General features: G+C 48.0%; 1 protein-coding gene and 1 non-coding gene across 2 annotated transcripts; both read left to right on the top strand.

Moving 5' to 3' along the window:
* The first annotated feature begins 822 nt into the window (after positions 1-822).
* Positions 823-5,345, top strand: LOC123395502 (HIPL1 protein-like). Its single transcript, XM_045090502.1, has 7 exons — positions 823-1,165; positions 1,245-1,399; positions 2,234-3,034; positions 3,120-3,336; positions 3,762-3,940; positions 4,271-4,512; positions 4,630-5,345. Exons 1-7 carry the CDS (start codon positions 901-903, stop codon positions 5,027-5,029), a joined length of 2,259 nt encoding a protein of 752 aa, XP_044946437.1. The 5' UTR covers positions 823-900; the 3' UTR covers positions 5,030-5,345.
* Positions 5,346-6,608: 1,263 nt separating this feature from the next.
* On the top strand, positions 6,609-6,681 carry TRNAR-CCU. Its single transcript has one exon. It is a non-coding gene; the product is annotated as a tRNA-Arg (tRNA).
* Positions 6,682-17,512: the final 10,831 nt, after the last annotated feature.

The following is a 17,512-nucleotide window of genomic DNA, read 5'->3' as shown; positions in this document are numbered from 1 at the left end:
TAAAACGTTTTGATACATCCATCACGGCTGAGCTGTGACCCGCGACGACGATGACGACTTTTTCGCTGCAACTAGCAACGGCGAGCTACAACCAGCGACCACAACGACGTTCTTTTGTTGTTGCAACCATGTCTTCATTTTGCTACTACTAACAATGAAAAATGCTACAACGGACAATTCTATTTGCTGGAACCAGTCAATTGCCGACGAGGCGGAGCTGCATCCATGGCATGCGAGGGGGGATCCATCCACGACGAGCGCGGGGTGCAGAGGTGCATCCATGGTGTTTCGCTGTCAGCGTTTGGGGGAGATGAGGTTGCAACAGAGAGAATCTTTTTTGCCACAACGTTTTGTTTGAGTGAGGCGCCTCGATCTAACGGCGGTGGATCGCTGCATCGGAGGGCCTGTACGCGACCGGCCCAATCCTTATGCCGGTCCGCCGGCGTAGATCGTTGCCCGATAAGATATAGGCAGCCCAAGAATTGCTTTTTTTTTTTTGACGAGAAAGTACTAGGAGCCAAGCTCCCCTCGTCAAAGAGAGAAAGGAACCAATCACCACCCATGTTGGAGAAGGGCAATGACGGCTTTGAAGCACACGTTTGACATTGCCAGTCGGAGCAATCACCAATTCATCATGGCTATGGGATGGTTTGACATTTTTGACAAAGACACTAGCTATAGGCAGACAAGGCAATCAATGAGCTGAACAAGTCCATGCTTCTGAGAGAGCCGAGCCCACCCACCACCCACCACCCCACTAGCAGCAGCAGCAGCAGTAGCCAGCCAAGCCAACAACCATGGTGTCCGTGTCCGACCCAACCCGGAATCCATCCGACCGGCAGCGGCAGCGGCAGCCTGCAGAGAGAGAGAGAGTGGGTTGGTCAAACATTTGCGGCGCCCATGCCCTCGAGCTCCATCCCACTCTCTCGAGCTCTCACTCTCAGTGGACGGAGATCACATCACAGTCTCCATAAGAAAGGAAGCTCGCTCGCTCTCTCACAAAGCAGCTTCCTTTCCTGCCCCCCTCCTTCCAGCTCCCACGGTCCACGGATGCCGACGCCCACGACGGCCCGCCGCCGGCCGCCTCCGGCCTGCTGCTGCTGCCTCGTCTTGCTTGTGCTCCTCCTCCCGGCCTGCCGCGCCTTCCCGCTCTGCACCGACTCCAGTCAGTGCCCACTCCACGCCCTCGCTCTGCTGCTTCTCTCTGCTACTTATGTCTTCTTGTCTTGCTGCTTCCGAATCAGGGGCCCCGCTGCCGCCCAACGGGACGCTCGCCTTCTGCGGCGACTCCGCCGCCTGCTGCGACGCCGACGACGACAAGGCCCTGCGCGACCAGCACCAGGCCGCCAACGTCTCCGACGCCGCATGCGCCGCCGTCCTCAAGGCCATCCTCTGCGCGGTGAGTTGCTCAGGTTCCGCGCGCCATCCTCAACGCCCGCCATGTGCTCGACGCTTTGCTTCGCTGGGCGTTTCATCGTCTGTCTAACGGTGTTATTACTTATATATACATATACTGTCCCCTCTGGCTCCGCTCCAAGCATGCATCCACAGCGCACCATGGCAGCATCTGTTGCCAATTCAGATGCTGATTTTGTCTTTGTCGGCACCTCACATGTGGGAGAGATGACTAACTGAATGGATCAACACAACAGAGACCGCTCTATTCGGAAAACAACTTCCTCTATCCCAAAATAAGGCCCCGTTCGGTAATCACCCACTCCTATAATTAGTTCACTGAGTGGGGGAACCAGAACTGCAGCTCCGTCAACTCCGCTCCCGGAGTTGTGGAGCGGAGCGAACGAACGGAGCCAGCATGTATGCATGGAGGGGGGCGAGTTTGGTCATGGAGGGGCAAAGCTTTCATGGTGTAGGAAATTTTGGCTCAAGTAGCTACTTCGATTGAAGAAAAATCAAATCATTGAGGGGGGTCTAGCCTCCCTCGCCCGTCCCCCCTTACATCCGTCCCTGCGCCTAAGTGTCTCAAATTTATAGTAGCTCCGGTATAAAATTGTACTCGTCTTGACACTGACTGAGACATTTATTTTGGGACGGAGGGAGTAAGATTTAATAAACCAAGAACTGAATTAACCACGATCCTGAACCTGGCAGCTGTTTGTTCTACCGAATTTTACCTATATGTCATGCTTTTTTTTTTCTTTCAAGACAAGAAATGCAATCCATAAACTTGGCACCAGATCTGCTGAATCTAACTTCCCTTTCATGAATTTTCCAGAAATGCAATCCGTATTCTGCGGAGCTGTTCGACGCCGGGCCGAAGATCCGGACGATCCCGTTCCTATGCAGCTCCGCCTCCTCGTCGGCGACATCTGCTCATCAGTCCAAGAAATCAACAGCAGTACAGGACTACTGCAAGCTAGTCTGGGACACCTGCAAGGACGCGACGATACACAACTCCCCGTTCCAGCCCCCCCTGCAAGGAGGTGGGAGGCTGCCTAGCTCATCGTCCAAGCTCACCGATGCCTGGCAGTCCGAGAGCGACTTCTGCACGTCGTTCGGTGGCGACCGGTCCGTGTGCCTCAGCGGGAGCACGGTATCGTTCAACGCTACCCATCCTTCGGCGTCTCCGAAAGGGGTATGCCTGGAGAGGATCGATAACGGGTCCTACGCGTACCTCAACATGGTTCCTCACCCTGACGGGTCCAACCGTGTCTTCCTGGGAACCCAAGCTGGGAAGATACTGCTGGCGACCGTCCCGGAGCAGGGGTCCGGCGGCACGCTGCAGTTCGATGAGGCGGGACAGTTTGTCGACCTGACTGACCAGGTGCATTTCGACTCCACGTTCGGGCTCATGGGCATGGCGTTCCACCCTGACTTCGCAACCAACGGCCGCTTCTTCGCGTCCTACAACTGCGACAGGACAAAGTCACCCAGCTGTTCTGGTAGGTGCTCCTGCAACTCCGATGTGGGCTGTGATCCCTCGAAGCTTGGCACCGATAATGGCGCGCAGCCGTGCCAGTATCAAGTCGTCGTGTCGGAATATTCTGCTAAAGGCTTATCCTCGAATGTTTCCGAGGTTCGTTCGCTCTTCCGTTCATGCCTTGATTGATGTTGTCCCTTGAACCTCATCCATTCACACCATTCATTTCATTCTTCTTCAGGTAACCTCCGCCGAACCAACTGAAGTCAAGAGGATTTTTACTATGGGGCTGCCTTATACATCTAACCATGGAGGTCAGATACTTTTTGGGCCGACGGATGGATACCTCTACCTCATGATGGGGGACGGTGGACAGAAAGGAGATCCTTTCAATTTTGCGCAGAACAAAAAGTCGCTTCTGGGGAAAATTATGAGGCTTGACATCGACAGTACGCCGGGTAAATCCTTCGACAAGCCATCATTTGTCATTTGTCAGATTTGCAAATCTTATCTCCTTCACTTCAGTTCCTTTTGTTTTCATGCGACGTCTTTGTATGCTGCTCTTATTTTTTTAGTATTGAAAGGTTCAGTTACCGTCGGTACTATACAACAACATTGTATTTGCTCTCGGGTTCTAACTAACTCCTTCTATGAGACTTCTTTAATTACATATCGCTTTTGGTTCGATTTTATTTAGTAAGTAAACTACTGGACACATTATTTCCCTGTCTAAAGAATGGGCTAGTTAGATCTAGCTCATGACCTCCATAGTGGAACCATATTTACCGAAGTACTATGGTATGCTACTTCGGATATGCTCTCAATTCATAATTCGTTATTTTGGCCCTTAACACTGTGGAATATTTTGTATTGGTATTTTCAGGACCAAGTAAAGTCGCTAACCAAAGCTTGTGGGGTAACTATTCCATTCCAAAAGACAACCCGTTCTCTGATGATAGTGGCTTGGCACCAGAAATTTGGGCATTGGGTGTTCGAAACCCTTGGAGATGCAGCTTTGATCTTGAGAGGCCTTCCTACTTCTACTGTGCAGATACTGGTCAGGTACCATTTCAGGATCTTAAACAGTTTTAACTTGCGAGGTGCTAAATTTATATTGGCTTTATTGGCTCGACATCCCAGTGCCGCTATAGTGCACTTCAGTGGGATCAAGCTTGATTGCTATCTTACTATCTTTCTGAACTTTACATGCACTTGCAATTTACAGTGTAACACTCGTAAGTGTCTTATGTTATGTCTTATGTACATCATATTAATAGAACTCAGGTTTTCATTATCGTCCTCTGGTTTTGTGAAGCTATTGTTTTCTTTTCCTGGGGCAGGTCGGTACATTGTTATATGACTCTTTTTGTACATTGTCCCTGCTATATGTAGGACCAATACGAAGAGGTTGATTTGATCTCCAAGGCAGGAAACTATGGATGGCGTATGTATGAGGGTCCATTGGTGTACCATCCACCGTGGACACCTGGAGGGAACACATCGCTCAAGTCCGTAAATGTCATTCCTCCTATTATGGGATACAGCCATTCTGATGTCAATAAAGACATTGGATCTGCGTCGATCATGGGTGGTTATGTCTACCGAGGATCTACAGACCCCTGTTTGTATGGAAGGTACTAGCTTCATTGTTTTTGTTGGTTTTTTTTTTCTTTCAAAATGGAGGATCACGCCCGGCCTCTTGGTTGATTTTTGAAGTTGTATTTGCTAGACATATATCGATGTGTTTTCAGGTACCTGTATGCTGATCTTTACGCATCAGCCATGTGGACTGGCACGGAGACCCCGGAGAGCAGCGGGAACTACACCTCCAGTCTGATCTCCTTCAGCTGCTCCAAGAACTCTCCCATACCGTGTGACAGCGCCGCCGGGAGCCCTCTCCCGTCGCTCGGTTACATATATTCCTTCGGCGAGGATAACAACAAGGACATCTACGTCCTGGCAAGCAAAGGCGTCTACCGGGTTGTCCGGCCCAGCCTCTGCGGCTACACTTGCCCGACAGAGAAACCTGAGACGAACAACGGGAAGGCACCCGCCGGTCCTTCGTCGAATGCGCCAGCAGCAATGGGACTGGGCATGAAAATGGCGGCTCTATTGCTGTCCGCCGCCACGTCCTTTGTTTTGATGAGATAGGAGGATCCTACTACGTTCATCATGTCTTGGTATGCCGTAACATCAATCCTCACAATTTATCATGTATTAGCAGTACAATAATAAGTCAGCAATATTTCCTTGTACAGTTAGGGGTATGAGTCATGACACATGGGCCTTATGAGGATTAGATTCTGAAACTTAATATCAGTCTCTGTATGAGCATATACCTCGTTGTAAACCACCTTTCATGAGCACTCCTGTTATTTCTACGGGTTAATTTTCAAGGAAGAAGGCCTCATGAACCTTGATCTTGTGCTATATATGTTTAGTTTGGTCCTAGAGGATCAATTGGGAACGATTATGCTCGATCTTTCTCGTAGTTTTTGCATTGAGCTCTGCTCAAGGATGCATGGATCCCCAACCAACCAACCAACCAACATTTTATTCTTTATATATGCATGATGCCTAGATCCATCCACCCATGACCCATGTATTAGTGTATCTATCTATCTATGTATGGACATGTATTGGTTTGACTACAAGTATACTTAGAGCAAGTACAATAGTATAGCTGGCTGCTGGCTATAAGCCATTGTCATGTCATCTATAGCCCATCTTATAGTCAACATGTACAATAGTTCATTGCAAAAGTGCACTACTTTTTTTTATTATGTGGTCCACCTTTCATACTCATAAAAGACCTAGGAGCACGCGTGCTAGAGCTGGCTCTTAGCTAAGAGCCCGCTTACCTTCTCTCACCTCTTCTCTTTCCTCTAACTAAATAAAAATATATTAGTTTATTCCTTATAGCCAGCCGACTCAGCTCTATTGTACTTGCTATGTTCTTACAAGACCTACTGGATCTGGCCATCCACCATGTATGATGACATCACAGAGTGACAAGAGGCAAAAGACAAATTTGCTCCTTCTCTACCATTCTTGTCATGGTCATCACAGAGTAACCAATCCATATTCTCTCAGTTTACGTACGAAGCACTGACACGGCGATAGGGGTACGATGACGATATGTGATACAACAATTTCTAAAAACATCAATACGGCGAACATATATAAATAATAATAAAATGACATGTAATGAAAACTAGCATAATAAAATATGTGAGATGAGATCCAAATACCCTTCACTGATTGCCTAATTGCTTCCATGCTTCCTTGTTTCTCATTTAAAAAATATCAGTATCATCAAGGGGGTAACATGGTCATAGAGACTGTCCCAACCCAATCTGGACTGTAATACATATTAACATGACAACATAAAATCGACAAACCTTTTAAAGTTAAGAACTTAACTTTAAAATATATCTATCTATCTATGTATGGCCATGTATTGGTTTGACTGCAAGTATGCTTACTAGGTCTTATGAATTTGGCCATCCACCATGCATCATCACGTCACAGAGTGACAAGAAGGCAAAGACAAATTTGCCCCTTTTTTATCATTCTTGTCATGGTCATAAGTTAGAGCGTTGAATGTTTGTCAATTTATTTGATTCTTGTCGTGGTCCATTTTCGATAGAATCGCTATCTTGATTCTGCTGTAGTAGGTAAACATCTCCATCTTTGTCTTTTTAAATGGTGTTGTAAATGGAACGCATGAGCGCCTGTAGCTCAGTGGATAGAGCGTCCGTTTCCTAAGCGGAAGGCCGTAGGTTCGACCCCTACCTGGCGCGATCTGAGGTAACTTTTTTTTACCTACCTTTCCTGTCTATCATTTGATCCATCCGTCCCACTCAGAAAGTTTTTTTTTTGGTTTTTACCCCATTTTAGTGAGGAGTTTACCGGGTTTTATCACATTCATCAACCTATGTATCATGCACAACCTATGTATCATGCACGCGCTTAATTAGGTGCAATGCTCTCTCTATGCGCATTTCTAAAGTAATCAATTTGTCCCATCCTCACGCTCCTAACAATACGATAATAAAATTCAGGACGCCAAAAATTGGCGCATCAGGCTGGTCCGAGGCCCCATGGGCCACTGCATGGCCTTGACCCATAGTCTGGTCAGGGAACCCTCTAAAAGTAAGGCATCGGCGACTTGACGTTTAAGACAAGGTGGTCCGATATGAGGAGGTGGTAGAAACTAGGGTTCTACCGGCCCTCGGCCTTAGGTTATAAGGGTAGGAGGGAGGTTGGAGGAGACGAGGACGCCATCTCGGCGTAGGGAGGAGGCGACGGCGAGTAGAGGAGGCGGTGGCTAGGGATAGGGTTCCAGCTCCTCTGCGAGCCGGACAATAGAATTGTCTTTTTGCTTGATTCCATAAGAGTTATTTACATCGGTTTATATAATCTCGATAACTTGGACTCTAAGATAACTAAGATAACTTGGACTCTAAGATAACTAAGATAACTTGGGCTAAGCCCCTAATATTATTAAGATAACTGGGCCAGTTTGGCTAACTAGGCCTCTGATCATAACATTTCTCCCCGCCTGCACAAACAACTCGTCCTCGAGCTGGATGTCTAGAAAATGTTGGCGGAATTCCTTGAGCTGCTCCCAAGGTGCCTTCGGAGGGTTGAGCTAGTCCGAAGTACGTCGTGCATCAAGGCCTGGAATGTCGCCGGCGCATTGGAGAGACCGAAAAGCATCACCAAAAACTCAAAGTGATCGTGATGGTAGCCAGAACGCAAGTCGAGCGTAGGGAATAAGCGTGACCCTTGCGGCTTTTCCCGGAGCTCCGCCATGACCGGTATTGGAAAGTTGACCCTCGTCGTCGTGGTAGTGAGAGCATGGTAATCGAGGCAGAAACGCCACAAGCCCCCGGGCTTGTGAACAAGGAGCACCGGTAAAAGGTCGCCGTGCCGCTGCAGGAGATGAGCCAACAGGGGCGGCTCAGAGTCTGCTATGGCGGTCGACAGCTGAGAGGGAAATGCTGGAGAAGTGCCACCCTCGCCCTTCCACTGCACCATGCGCCCTTGACGCCAGAAAGTCATGGTCAGTGCGTCGAAGTCCCAAAGGATGGGTCCGAGCGTCCGCGAGAAGTCGACGCCGAGGATGAAGTCGTAGTCGCCCAAGTCGATGCCGACGCACGTGATGGCGAAGGACTCGTCGCCGATGAGGATGGGAACCTGTTGCGCAATTCCGTGGCAGCGGAGACGATCACCATTAGCCACGGTAAATCGGAGCTGCTCGCCGCCCGTCGGCTGGAGGGCAAGGCGATGCATGGTAGACGCGGGCAGGAAGTTGTGTGTAGAGCCCGTGTCCAGGAGAGCTAAGAGGCGCTCCTCATTAACCGTCACTGGCAACAACATCGTTGTTTCCGTTCGTATGCCGACAAGGGCATGCAGGGTGACCACAAGAGCGGTGGCTGACGTCGGGGCTGCCGCCTCGGCAAGCTCGGAGAGAGCTGTATCCTCCGCGACATAGTCGTCCGCCTCCAGATAGAAGAGGCGCCGGCAGACGTGGCCTGGCACGTAGGGCTCATCGTAGTTGAAACATAACCCCTGGCGACGACGCTCGTTTTGTTCGACCAGGGTTAGCCGACGGAACGGTCGAGCTGCTGCTGTGGGGGGCGTCCCTGTCGCCGGCTGGGCAGGCTGGCTGGGTGCAGACATAGCCGGCTGAGGGGGTGGGCGAGGTGCCTGGGCCGGGAACACCTGCTGCATAGCCATCGCCCGCTGCTCGAACGCGCGGGCATATTACATGTGTTGGGGAACGTCGCATGGGAAACAAAAATTTTCCTACGCGCACGAAGACCTATCATGGTGATGTCCATCTACGAGAGGGGATGAGTGATCTACGTACCCTTGTAGATCGTACAGCAGAAGCGATTAGAGATCGCGGTTGATGTAGTGGAACGTCCTCACGTCCCTCGATCCGCCCCGCGAACAATCCCGCGATCAGTCCCATGATCTAGTACCGAACGGACGGCACCTCCGCGTTCAGCACACGTACAGCTCGACGATGATCTCGGCCTTCTTGATCCAGCAAGAGAGACGGAGAGGTAGAAGAGTTCTCCGGCAGCGTGACGGCGCTCCGGAGGTTGGTGATGATCTTGTCTCAGCAGGGCTCCGCCCGAGCTCCGCAGAAACACGATCTAGAGGAAAAACTATGGAGGTATGTGGTCGGGCAGCCGTGAGAAAGTCGTCTCAAATCTGCCCTAAAAGCCCCATATATATAGGAGGAGGGAGGGAGACCTTGCCTTGGGGTCCAAGGGAACCCCAAGGGGTCGGCCGAGCCAGGGGGGAGGACTCTCCCCCCCCAAACCGAGTCCTACTTGGTTTGGTGGGAGGGAGTCCTTCCCCCTTCCCACCTTTCCCTTTTTTTTTTCTTTCCTTTGATATTTTCTCTTCCTTGGCGCATAGGATTTGGTGGGCTGTCCCACCAGCCCACTAAGGGCTGGTGTGACCCCCCCAAATACCTATGGGCTTCCCCGGAGTGGGTTGCCCCCTTCCGGTGAACCCCCGGAACCCATTCGTCATTCCCGGTACATTCCCGGTAACTCCGAAAACCTTCCGGTAATCAAATGAGGTCATCCTATATATCAATCTTCGTTTCCGGACCATTCCGGAAACCCTCGTGACGTCCGTGATCTCATCCGGGACTCCGAACAACATTCGGTAACCAACCATATAACTCAAATACGCATAAAACAACGTCGAACCTTAAGCGTGCAGACCCTGCGGGTTCGAGAACTATGTAGACATGACCCGAGAGACTCCTCGGTCAATATCCAATAGCGGGATCTGGATGCCCATATTGGATCCTACATATTCTACGAAGATCTTATCGTTTGAACCTCAGTGCCAAGGATTCGTATAATCCCGTATGTCATTCCCTTTGTCCTCCGGTATGTTACTTGCCCGAGATTCGATCGTCAGTATCCGCATACCTATTTCAACCTCGTTTACCGGCAAGTCTCTTTACTCGTTCCGTAATACAAGATCCCGCAACTTACACTAAGTTACATTGCTTGCAAGGCTTGTGTGTGATGTTGTATTACCGAGTGGGCCCCGAGATACCTCTCCGTCACACGGAGTGACAAATCCCAGTCTTGATCCATACTAACTCAACTAACACCTTCGGAGATACCTGTAGAGCATCTTTATAGTCACCCAGTTACGTTGCGACGTTTGATACACACAAAGCATTCCTCTGGTGTCAGTGAGTTATATGATCTCATGGTCATAGGAATAAATACTTGACACGCAGAAAACAGTAGCAACAAAATGACACGATCAACATGCTACGTCTATTAGTTTGGGTCTAGTCCATCACGTGATTCTCCTAATGACGTGATCCAGTTATCAAGCAACAACACCTTGTTCATAATCAGAAGACACTGACTATCATCGATCAACTGGCTAGCCAACTAGAGGCATGCTAGGGACGGTGTTTTGTCTATGTATCCACACATGTAAATGAGCCTTCATTCAATACAATTATAGCATGGATAATAAACTATTATCTTGATACAGGAATTATAATAATAACTATACATTTATTATTGCCTCTAGGGCATAATTCCAACAGTCTCCCACTTGCACTAGAGTCAATAATCTAGCCCTCACATCACCATGTGAATTACATTGTAATAAATCTAACACCCATACAGTTCTGGTGTCGATCATGTTTTGGCCGTGGAAGAGGTTTAGTCAGCGGGTCTGCTATATTCAGATCCGTGTGCACCTTGCATATATTTACGTCCTCCTCCTCGACGTAGTCGCGGATGAGGTTGAAGCGTCGTTTGATGTGTCTGGTCTTCTTGTGAAACCTTGGTTCCTTTGCTAAGGCAATGGCACCAGTGTTGTCACAGAACAAGGTTATTGGATCCAGTGCACTTGGCACTACTCCAAGATCCGTCATGAACTGCTTCATCCAGACACCCTCCTTAGCCGCCTCCGAGGCAGCCATGTATTCCGCTTCACATGTAGAATCTCCTACGACGCTTTGCTTGGAACTGCACCAGCTTACTGCACCCCCATTAAGAATAAATACGTATCCGGTTTGCGACTTAGAGTCGTCCGGATCTGTGTCAAAGCTTGCATCGACGTAACCTTTTACGGCGAGCTCTTCGTCACCTCCATACACGAGAAACATCTCCTTAGTCCTTTTCAGGTACTTCAGGATATTCTTGACCGCCGTCCAGTGATCCACTCCTGGATTACTTTGGAACCTGCCTGCCATACTTATGGCCAGGCTGACATCCGGTCTAGTGCACAGCATCGCATACATGATAGAGCCTATGGCTGAAGCATAGGGGACGGAGCGCATATGCTCTCTATCTTCATCAGTTGCTGGGCACTGAGTCTTACTCAATCTCGTACCTTGTAACACTGGCAAGAACCCTTTCTTGGACTGTTCCATTTTGAACCTCTTCAAAACTTTATCAAGGTATGTGCTTTGTGAAAGTCCTATCAGGCGTTTTGATCTATCCCTATAGATCTTAATGCCTAGAATGTAAGCAGCTTCTCCTAGGTCCTTCATAGAGAAACTTTTATTCAAGTAACCTTTTATGCTCTCCAAAAGCTCTACGTTGTTTCCAATCAGTAATATGTCATCCACATATAATATTAGAAACGCCACAGAGCTCCCACTCACTTTCTTGTAAATACAAGATTGTCCAACCACTTGTATAAACCCAAATGCTTTGATCACCTCATCAAAGCGTTTGTTCCAACTCCGAGATGCTTGCACCAGTCCATAAATGGATCGCTGGAGCTTGCACACCTTGTCAGCATTTTTAGGATCGACAAAACCTTCGGGTTGCATCATATACAACTCTTCCTTAAGGAAACCGTTAAGGAACGCCGTTTTGACATCCATCTGCCAAATTTCATAATCGAAAAATGCAGCTATTGCTAACATGATTCTGACGGACTTAAGCATTGCTACGGGAGAGAAAGTCTCATCGTAGTCAATTCCTGGAACTTGTGAAAAACCCTTTGCCACAAGTCGAGCTTTATAAACGGTCACATTACCGTCAGCGTCCGTCTTCTTCTTAAAGATCCATTTGTTCTGAATAGCCTTGCGGCCCTCAGGCAGTATCTCCAAAGTCCACACTTTGTTCTCATACATGGATCCTATCTCGGATTTCATGGCTTCTAGCCATTTGTTGGAATCTGGGCCCACCATTGCTTCTTCATAATTTGCAGGTTCATTGTTGTCTAACAACATGATTGATAAGACGGGATTACCGTACCACTCTGGAGCAGCGCGTGATCTCGTCGACCTGCGTGGTTCAACAGAAACTTGAACTGGAGTTTCATGATCATCATCATTAACTTCCTCCTCAACCGGCGTCGCAGTGACAGAAGTTTCCTCTTGCCCTGCGCCACCATCCAGAGGGATAATAGGTTCGACAACCTCGTCAAGTTCTATCTTCCTCCCACTCAATTCTCTCGAGAAAAACTCCTTCTCGAGAAAAGTTCCGTTCTTAGCAACAAACACTTTGCCCTCGGATTTGAGATAGAAGGTGTACCCAACTGTCTCTTTTGGGTAACCTATGAAGACGCATTTTTTCGCTTTGGGTTCTAGATTTTCAGGCTGAAGCTTTTTGACATAAGCATCACATCCCCAAACTTTAAGAAACGACAACTTTGGCCTTTTGCCACACCACAGTTCGTATGGTGTCGTCTCAACGGATTTCGATGGTGCCCTATTTAAAGTGAATGCAGCTGTTTCTAATGCATAACCCCAAAACGATAACGGCAAATCAGTAAGAGACATCATAGATCGCACCATTTCTAATAAAGTACGATTACGACGTTCAGACACACCATTACGCTGTGGTGTTCCAGGCGGTGTTAACTGCGAAACAATTCCACATTGTCTTAAGTGAGTACCAAACTCGAAACTCAGATACTCACCCCCACGATCAGACCGTAGGAACTTGATCTTCTTGTTACGATGATTTTCCACTTCACTCTGAAATTGCTTGAACTTTTCAAATGTTTCAGACTTGTGCTTCATCAAGTAGACATAACCATATCTACTTAGATCGTCAGTGAAGGTGAGAAAATAACGATATCCGCCGCGTGCCTCCACGCTCATTGGACCACACACATCGGTATGTATGATTTCCAACAAGTCACTTGCACGCTCTATTGTTCCGGAGAACGGAGTCTTAGTCATCTTGCCCATGAGGCATGGTTCGCACGTGTCAAGTGAATCAAAGTCAAGTGACTCCAAAAGTCCATCAGCATGGAGTTTCTTCATGCGCTTTACACCAATATGACCCAAGCGGCAGTGCCACAAAAATATGGTGCTATCATTGTTTACTCTAACTCTTTTGGTCTCAATGTTATGTATATGCGTATCTCTATCAAGATTCAATATGAACAATCCTCTCACATTCGGTGCATGACCATAAAAGATGTTACTCATAGAAATAGAACAACCATTATTCTCAGACTTAAAAGAGTAACCGTCTCGCAATAAACAAGATCCAGATATAATGTTCATGCTCAACGCAGGCACTAAATAACAATGATTTAAGTTCATCACTAATCCCGATGGTAGTTGAAGTGACACGGTGCCGACGGCGATTGCATCAACCTTGGAACCGTTTCCTACGCGCATCGTCACTTCGTCTTTCGCCAGCCTCCGTCTATTCCGCAGTTCCTGCTTCGAGTTGCAAATGTGAGCAACAGAACCGGTATCGAATACCCAGGCACTACTACGAGAGCTGGTTAAGTACACATCAATAACATGTATATCAAATATACCTGATTTTTCTTTGCCCGCCTTCTTATCTGCCAGATACTTGGGGCAATTGTGCTTCCAGTGACCCATACCCTTGCAATAGAAGCACTCTGTTTCAGGCTTAGGTCCGGCCTTGGGTTTCTTCGGCGGATTGGCAACAGGCTTGCCGCTCTTCTTCGAATTGCCCTTCTTGCCTTTGCCGTTTCTCTTGAAACTAGTGGTCTTGCTCACCATCAACAATTGATGTTCTTTACGGAGTTCAGACTCTGCGACTTTCAGCATCGCAAACAACTCGCCGGGAGACTTGTTCATCCCTTGCATGTTGTAGTTCAACACAAAGCCTTTATAGCTTGGCGGCAGTGATTGGAGGATTCTGTCAGTGATAGCTTCTTGCGGGAGTTCAATCCCTAGTTCAGCTAGACGGTTTGAGTACCCAGACATCTTGAGCACATGTTCACTGACAGACGAGCTTTCCTCCATCTTGCAAGCATAGAATTTGTCGGAGGTCTCATACCTCTCGATCCGGGCGTTCTTCTGAAAGATAAACTTCAACTCCTGGAACATCTCAAATGCTCCATGACGCTCAAAGCGACGTTGAAGTCCCGGCTCTAAGCCATACAAGACTGCACATTGAACTATTGAGTAGTCCTCCTTACGTGCTAGCCAAGCGTTCTTAACATCCTGATCAGCCGTAGCGGGTGGTTCATCTCCTAGCGCAGCATTAAGGACATAATCCTTCTTTCCAGCTTGTAAGATTAGCTTAAGATTACGAGCCCAGTCTACAAAGTTGCTTCCATCATCTTTCAACTTAGCTTTCTCTAGGAACGTATTAAAATTGAGGATGACACTTGCGTGAGCCATGATCTACAACACAAATATATTCAAAGTGGACTTAGACTATGTTCAAGATAATTAGAGTTCAACTTAATCAAATTATATGCTAAACTCCCAGTCAAAAAGTACATCTCTCTAGTCATTTGAGTGGTTCATGATCCACTTACACTATCCCAAGTCCGATCATCACGTGAGTCGAGAGTAGTTTCAGTGGTAAGCATCCCTATGCTAATCATATCAACTATATGATTCATGATCGACCTTTCGGTCTCATGTGTTCCGAGGCCATGTCTGCACATGCTAGGCTCGTCAAGCTTAACCCGAGTGTTCCGCGTGCGCAACTGTTTTGCACCCGTTGTATGTGAACGTTGAGTCTATCACACCCGATCATCACGTGGTGTCTCGAAACGACGAACTGTAGCAACGGTGCACAGTCGGGGAGAACACAATTTCGTCTTGAAATTTTAGTGAGAGATCACCTCATAATGCTACCGTCGTTCTAAGAAAAATAAGGTGCATAAAAGGATTAACATCACATGCAATTCATAAGTGACATGATATGGCCATTATCACGTGCTTCTTGATCTCCATCACCAAAGCACCGGCACGATCTTCTTGTCACCGGCGCCACACCATGATCTCCATCATCATGATCTCCATCAACGTGTCGCCATCGGGGTTGTCGTGCTACTTATGCTATCACTACTAAAGCTACATCCTAGCAAAATAGTAAACGCATCTGCAAGCACATATGTTAGTATAAAGACAACCCTATGGCTCCTGCCGGTTGCCGTACCATCGACGTGCAAGTCGATATTTCTATTACAACATGATCATCTCATACATCCAATATATCACATCACATCTTTGGCCATATCACATCACAATCATACCCCGTAAAAACAAGTTAGACGTCCTCTAATTTTGTTCTTGCATGTTTTACGTGGTGACCAAGGGTATCTAGTAGGATCGCATCTTACTTACGCAAACACCACAACGGAGATATATGAGTTGCTATTTAACCTCATCCAAGGACCTCCTCGGTCAAATCCGATTCAACTAAAGTTGGAGAAACCGTCACTTGCCAGTCATCTTTGAGCAAAGGGGGTTACTCGTAACGATGAAACCAGTCTCTCGTAAGTGTACGAGTAATGTCGGTCCAAGCCGCTTCAATCCAACAATACCGCGGAATCAAGAAAAGACTAAGGAGGGCAGCAAAACGCACATCACCGCCCACAAATCCTTTTGTGTTCTACTCGAGAAGACATCTACGCATGAACCTAGCTCATGATGCCACTGTTGGGGAACGTCGCATGGGAAACAAAAATTTTCCTACGCGCACGAAGACCTATCATGGTGATGTCCATCTACGAGAGGGGATGAGTGATCTACGTACCCTTGTAGATCGTACAGCAGAAGCGATTAGAGATCGCAGTTGATGTAGTGGAACGTCCTCACGTCCCTCGATCCGCCCCGCGAACAATCCCGCGATCAGTCCCATGATCTAGTACCGAACGGACGGCACCTCCGCGTTCAGCACACGTACAGCTCGACGATGATCTCGGCCTTCTTGATCCAGCAAGAGAGACGGAGAGGTAGAAGAGTTCTCCGGCAGCGTGACGGCGCTCCGGAGGTTGGTGATGATCTTGTCTCAGCAGGGCTCCGCCCGAGCTCCGCAGAAACACGATCTAGAGGAAAAACTATGGAGGTGTGTGGTCGGGCAGCCGTGAGAAAGTCGTCTCAAATCTGCCCTAAAAGCCCCATATATATAGGAGGAGGGAGGGAGACCTTGCCTTGGGGTCCAAGGGAACCCCAAGGGGGTCGGCCGAGCCAGGGGGGAGGACTCTCCCCCCCCCAAACCGAGTCCTACTTGGATTGGTGGGAGGGAGTCCTTCCCCCTTCCCACCTTTCCCTTTTTTTTTTCTTTCCTTTGATATTTTCTCTTCCTTGGCGCATAGGATTTGGTGGGCTGTCCCACCAGCCCACTAAGGGCTGGTGTGACCCCCCCAAATACCTATGGGCTTCCCCGGAGTGGGTTGCCCCCTTCCGGTGAACCCCCGGAACCCATTCGTCATTCCCGGTACATTCCCGGTAACTCCGAAAACCTTCCGGTAATCAAATGAGGTCATCCTATATATCAATCTTCGTTTCCGGACCATTCCGGAAACCCTCGTGATGTCCGTGATCTCATCCGGGACTCCGAACAACATTCGGTAACCAACCATATAACTCAAATACGCATAAAACAACGTCGAACCTTAAGCGTGCAGACCCTGCGGGTTCTAGAACTATGTAGACATGACCCGAGAGACTCCTCGGTCAATATCCAATAGAGGGACCTGGATGCCCATATTGGATCCTACATATTCTACGAAGATCTTATCGTTTGAACCTCAGTGCCAAGGATTCGTATAATCCCGTATGTCATTCCCTTTGTCCTCCGGTATGTTACTTGCCCGAGATTCGATCGTCAGTATCCGCATACCTATTTCAACCTCGTTTACCGGCAAGTCTCTTTACTCGTTCCGTAATACAAGATCCCGCAACTTACACTAAGTTACATTGCTTGCAAGGCTTGTGTGTGATGTTGTATTACCGAGTGGGCCCCGAGATACCTCTCCGTCACACGGAGTGACAAATCCCAGTCTTGATCCATACTAACTCAACTAACACCTTCGGAGATACCTGTAGAGCATCTTTATAGTCACCCAGTTACGTTGCGACGTTTGATACACACAAAGCATTCCTCTGGTGTCAGTGAGTTATATGATCTCATGGTCATAGGAATAAATACTTGACACGCAGAAAACAGTAGCAACAAAATGACACGATCAACATGCTACGTCTATTAGTTTGGGTCTAGTCCATCACGTGATTCTCCTAATGACGTGATCCAGTTATCAAGCAACAACACCTTGTTCATAATCAGAAGACACTGACTATCATCGATCAACTGGCTAGCCAACTAGAGGCATGCTAGGGACGGTGTTTTGTCTATGTATCCACACATGTAAATGAGCCTT

Source organism: Hordeum vulgare, chromosome 5H (assembly GCF_904849725.1).
Source record: "Hordeum vulgare subsp. vulgare chromosome 5H, MorexV3_pseudomolecules_assembly, whole genome shotgun sequence".
Classification (NCBI taxonomy): Eukaryota; Viridiplantae; Streptophyta; class Magnoliopsida; order Poales; family Poaceae; genus Hordeum; species Hordeum vulgare.
Note: the sequence above shows the minus strand (reverse complement) of the source record. Positions and strands in the feature narration are given on the sequence as shown.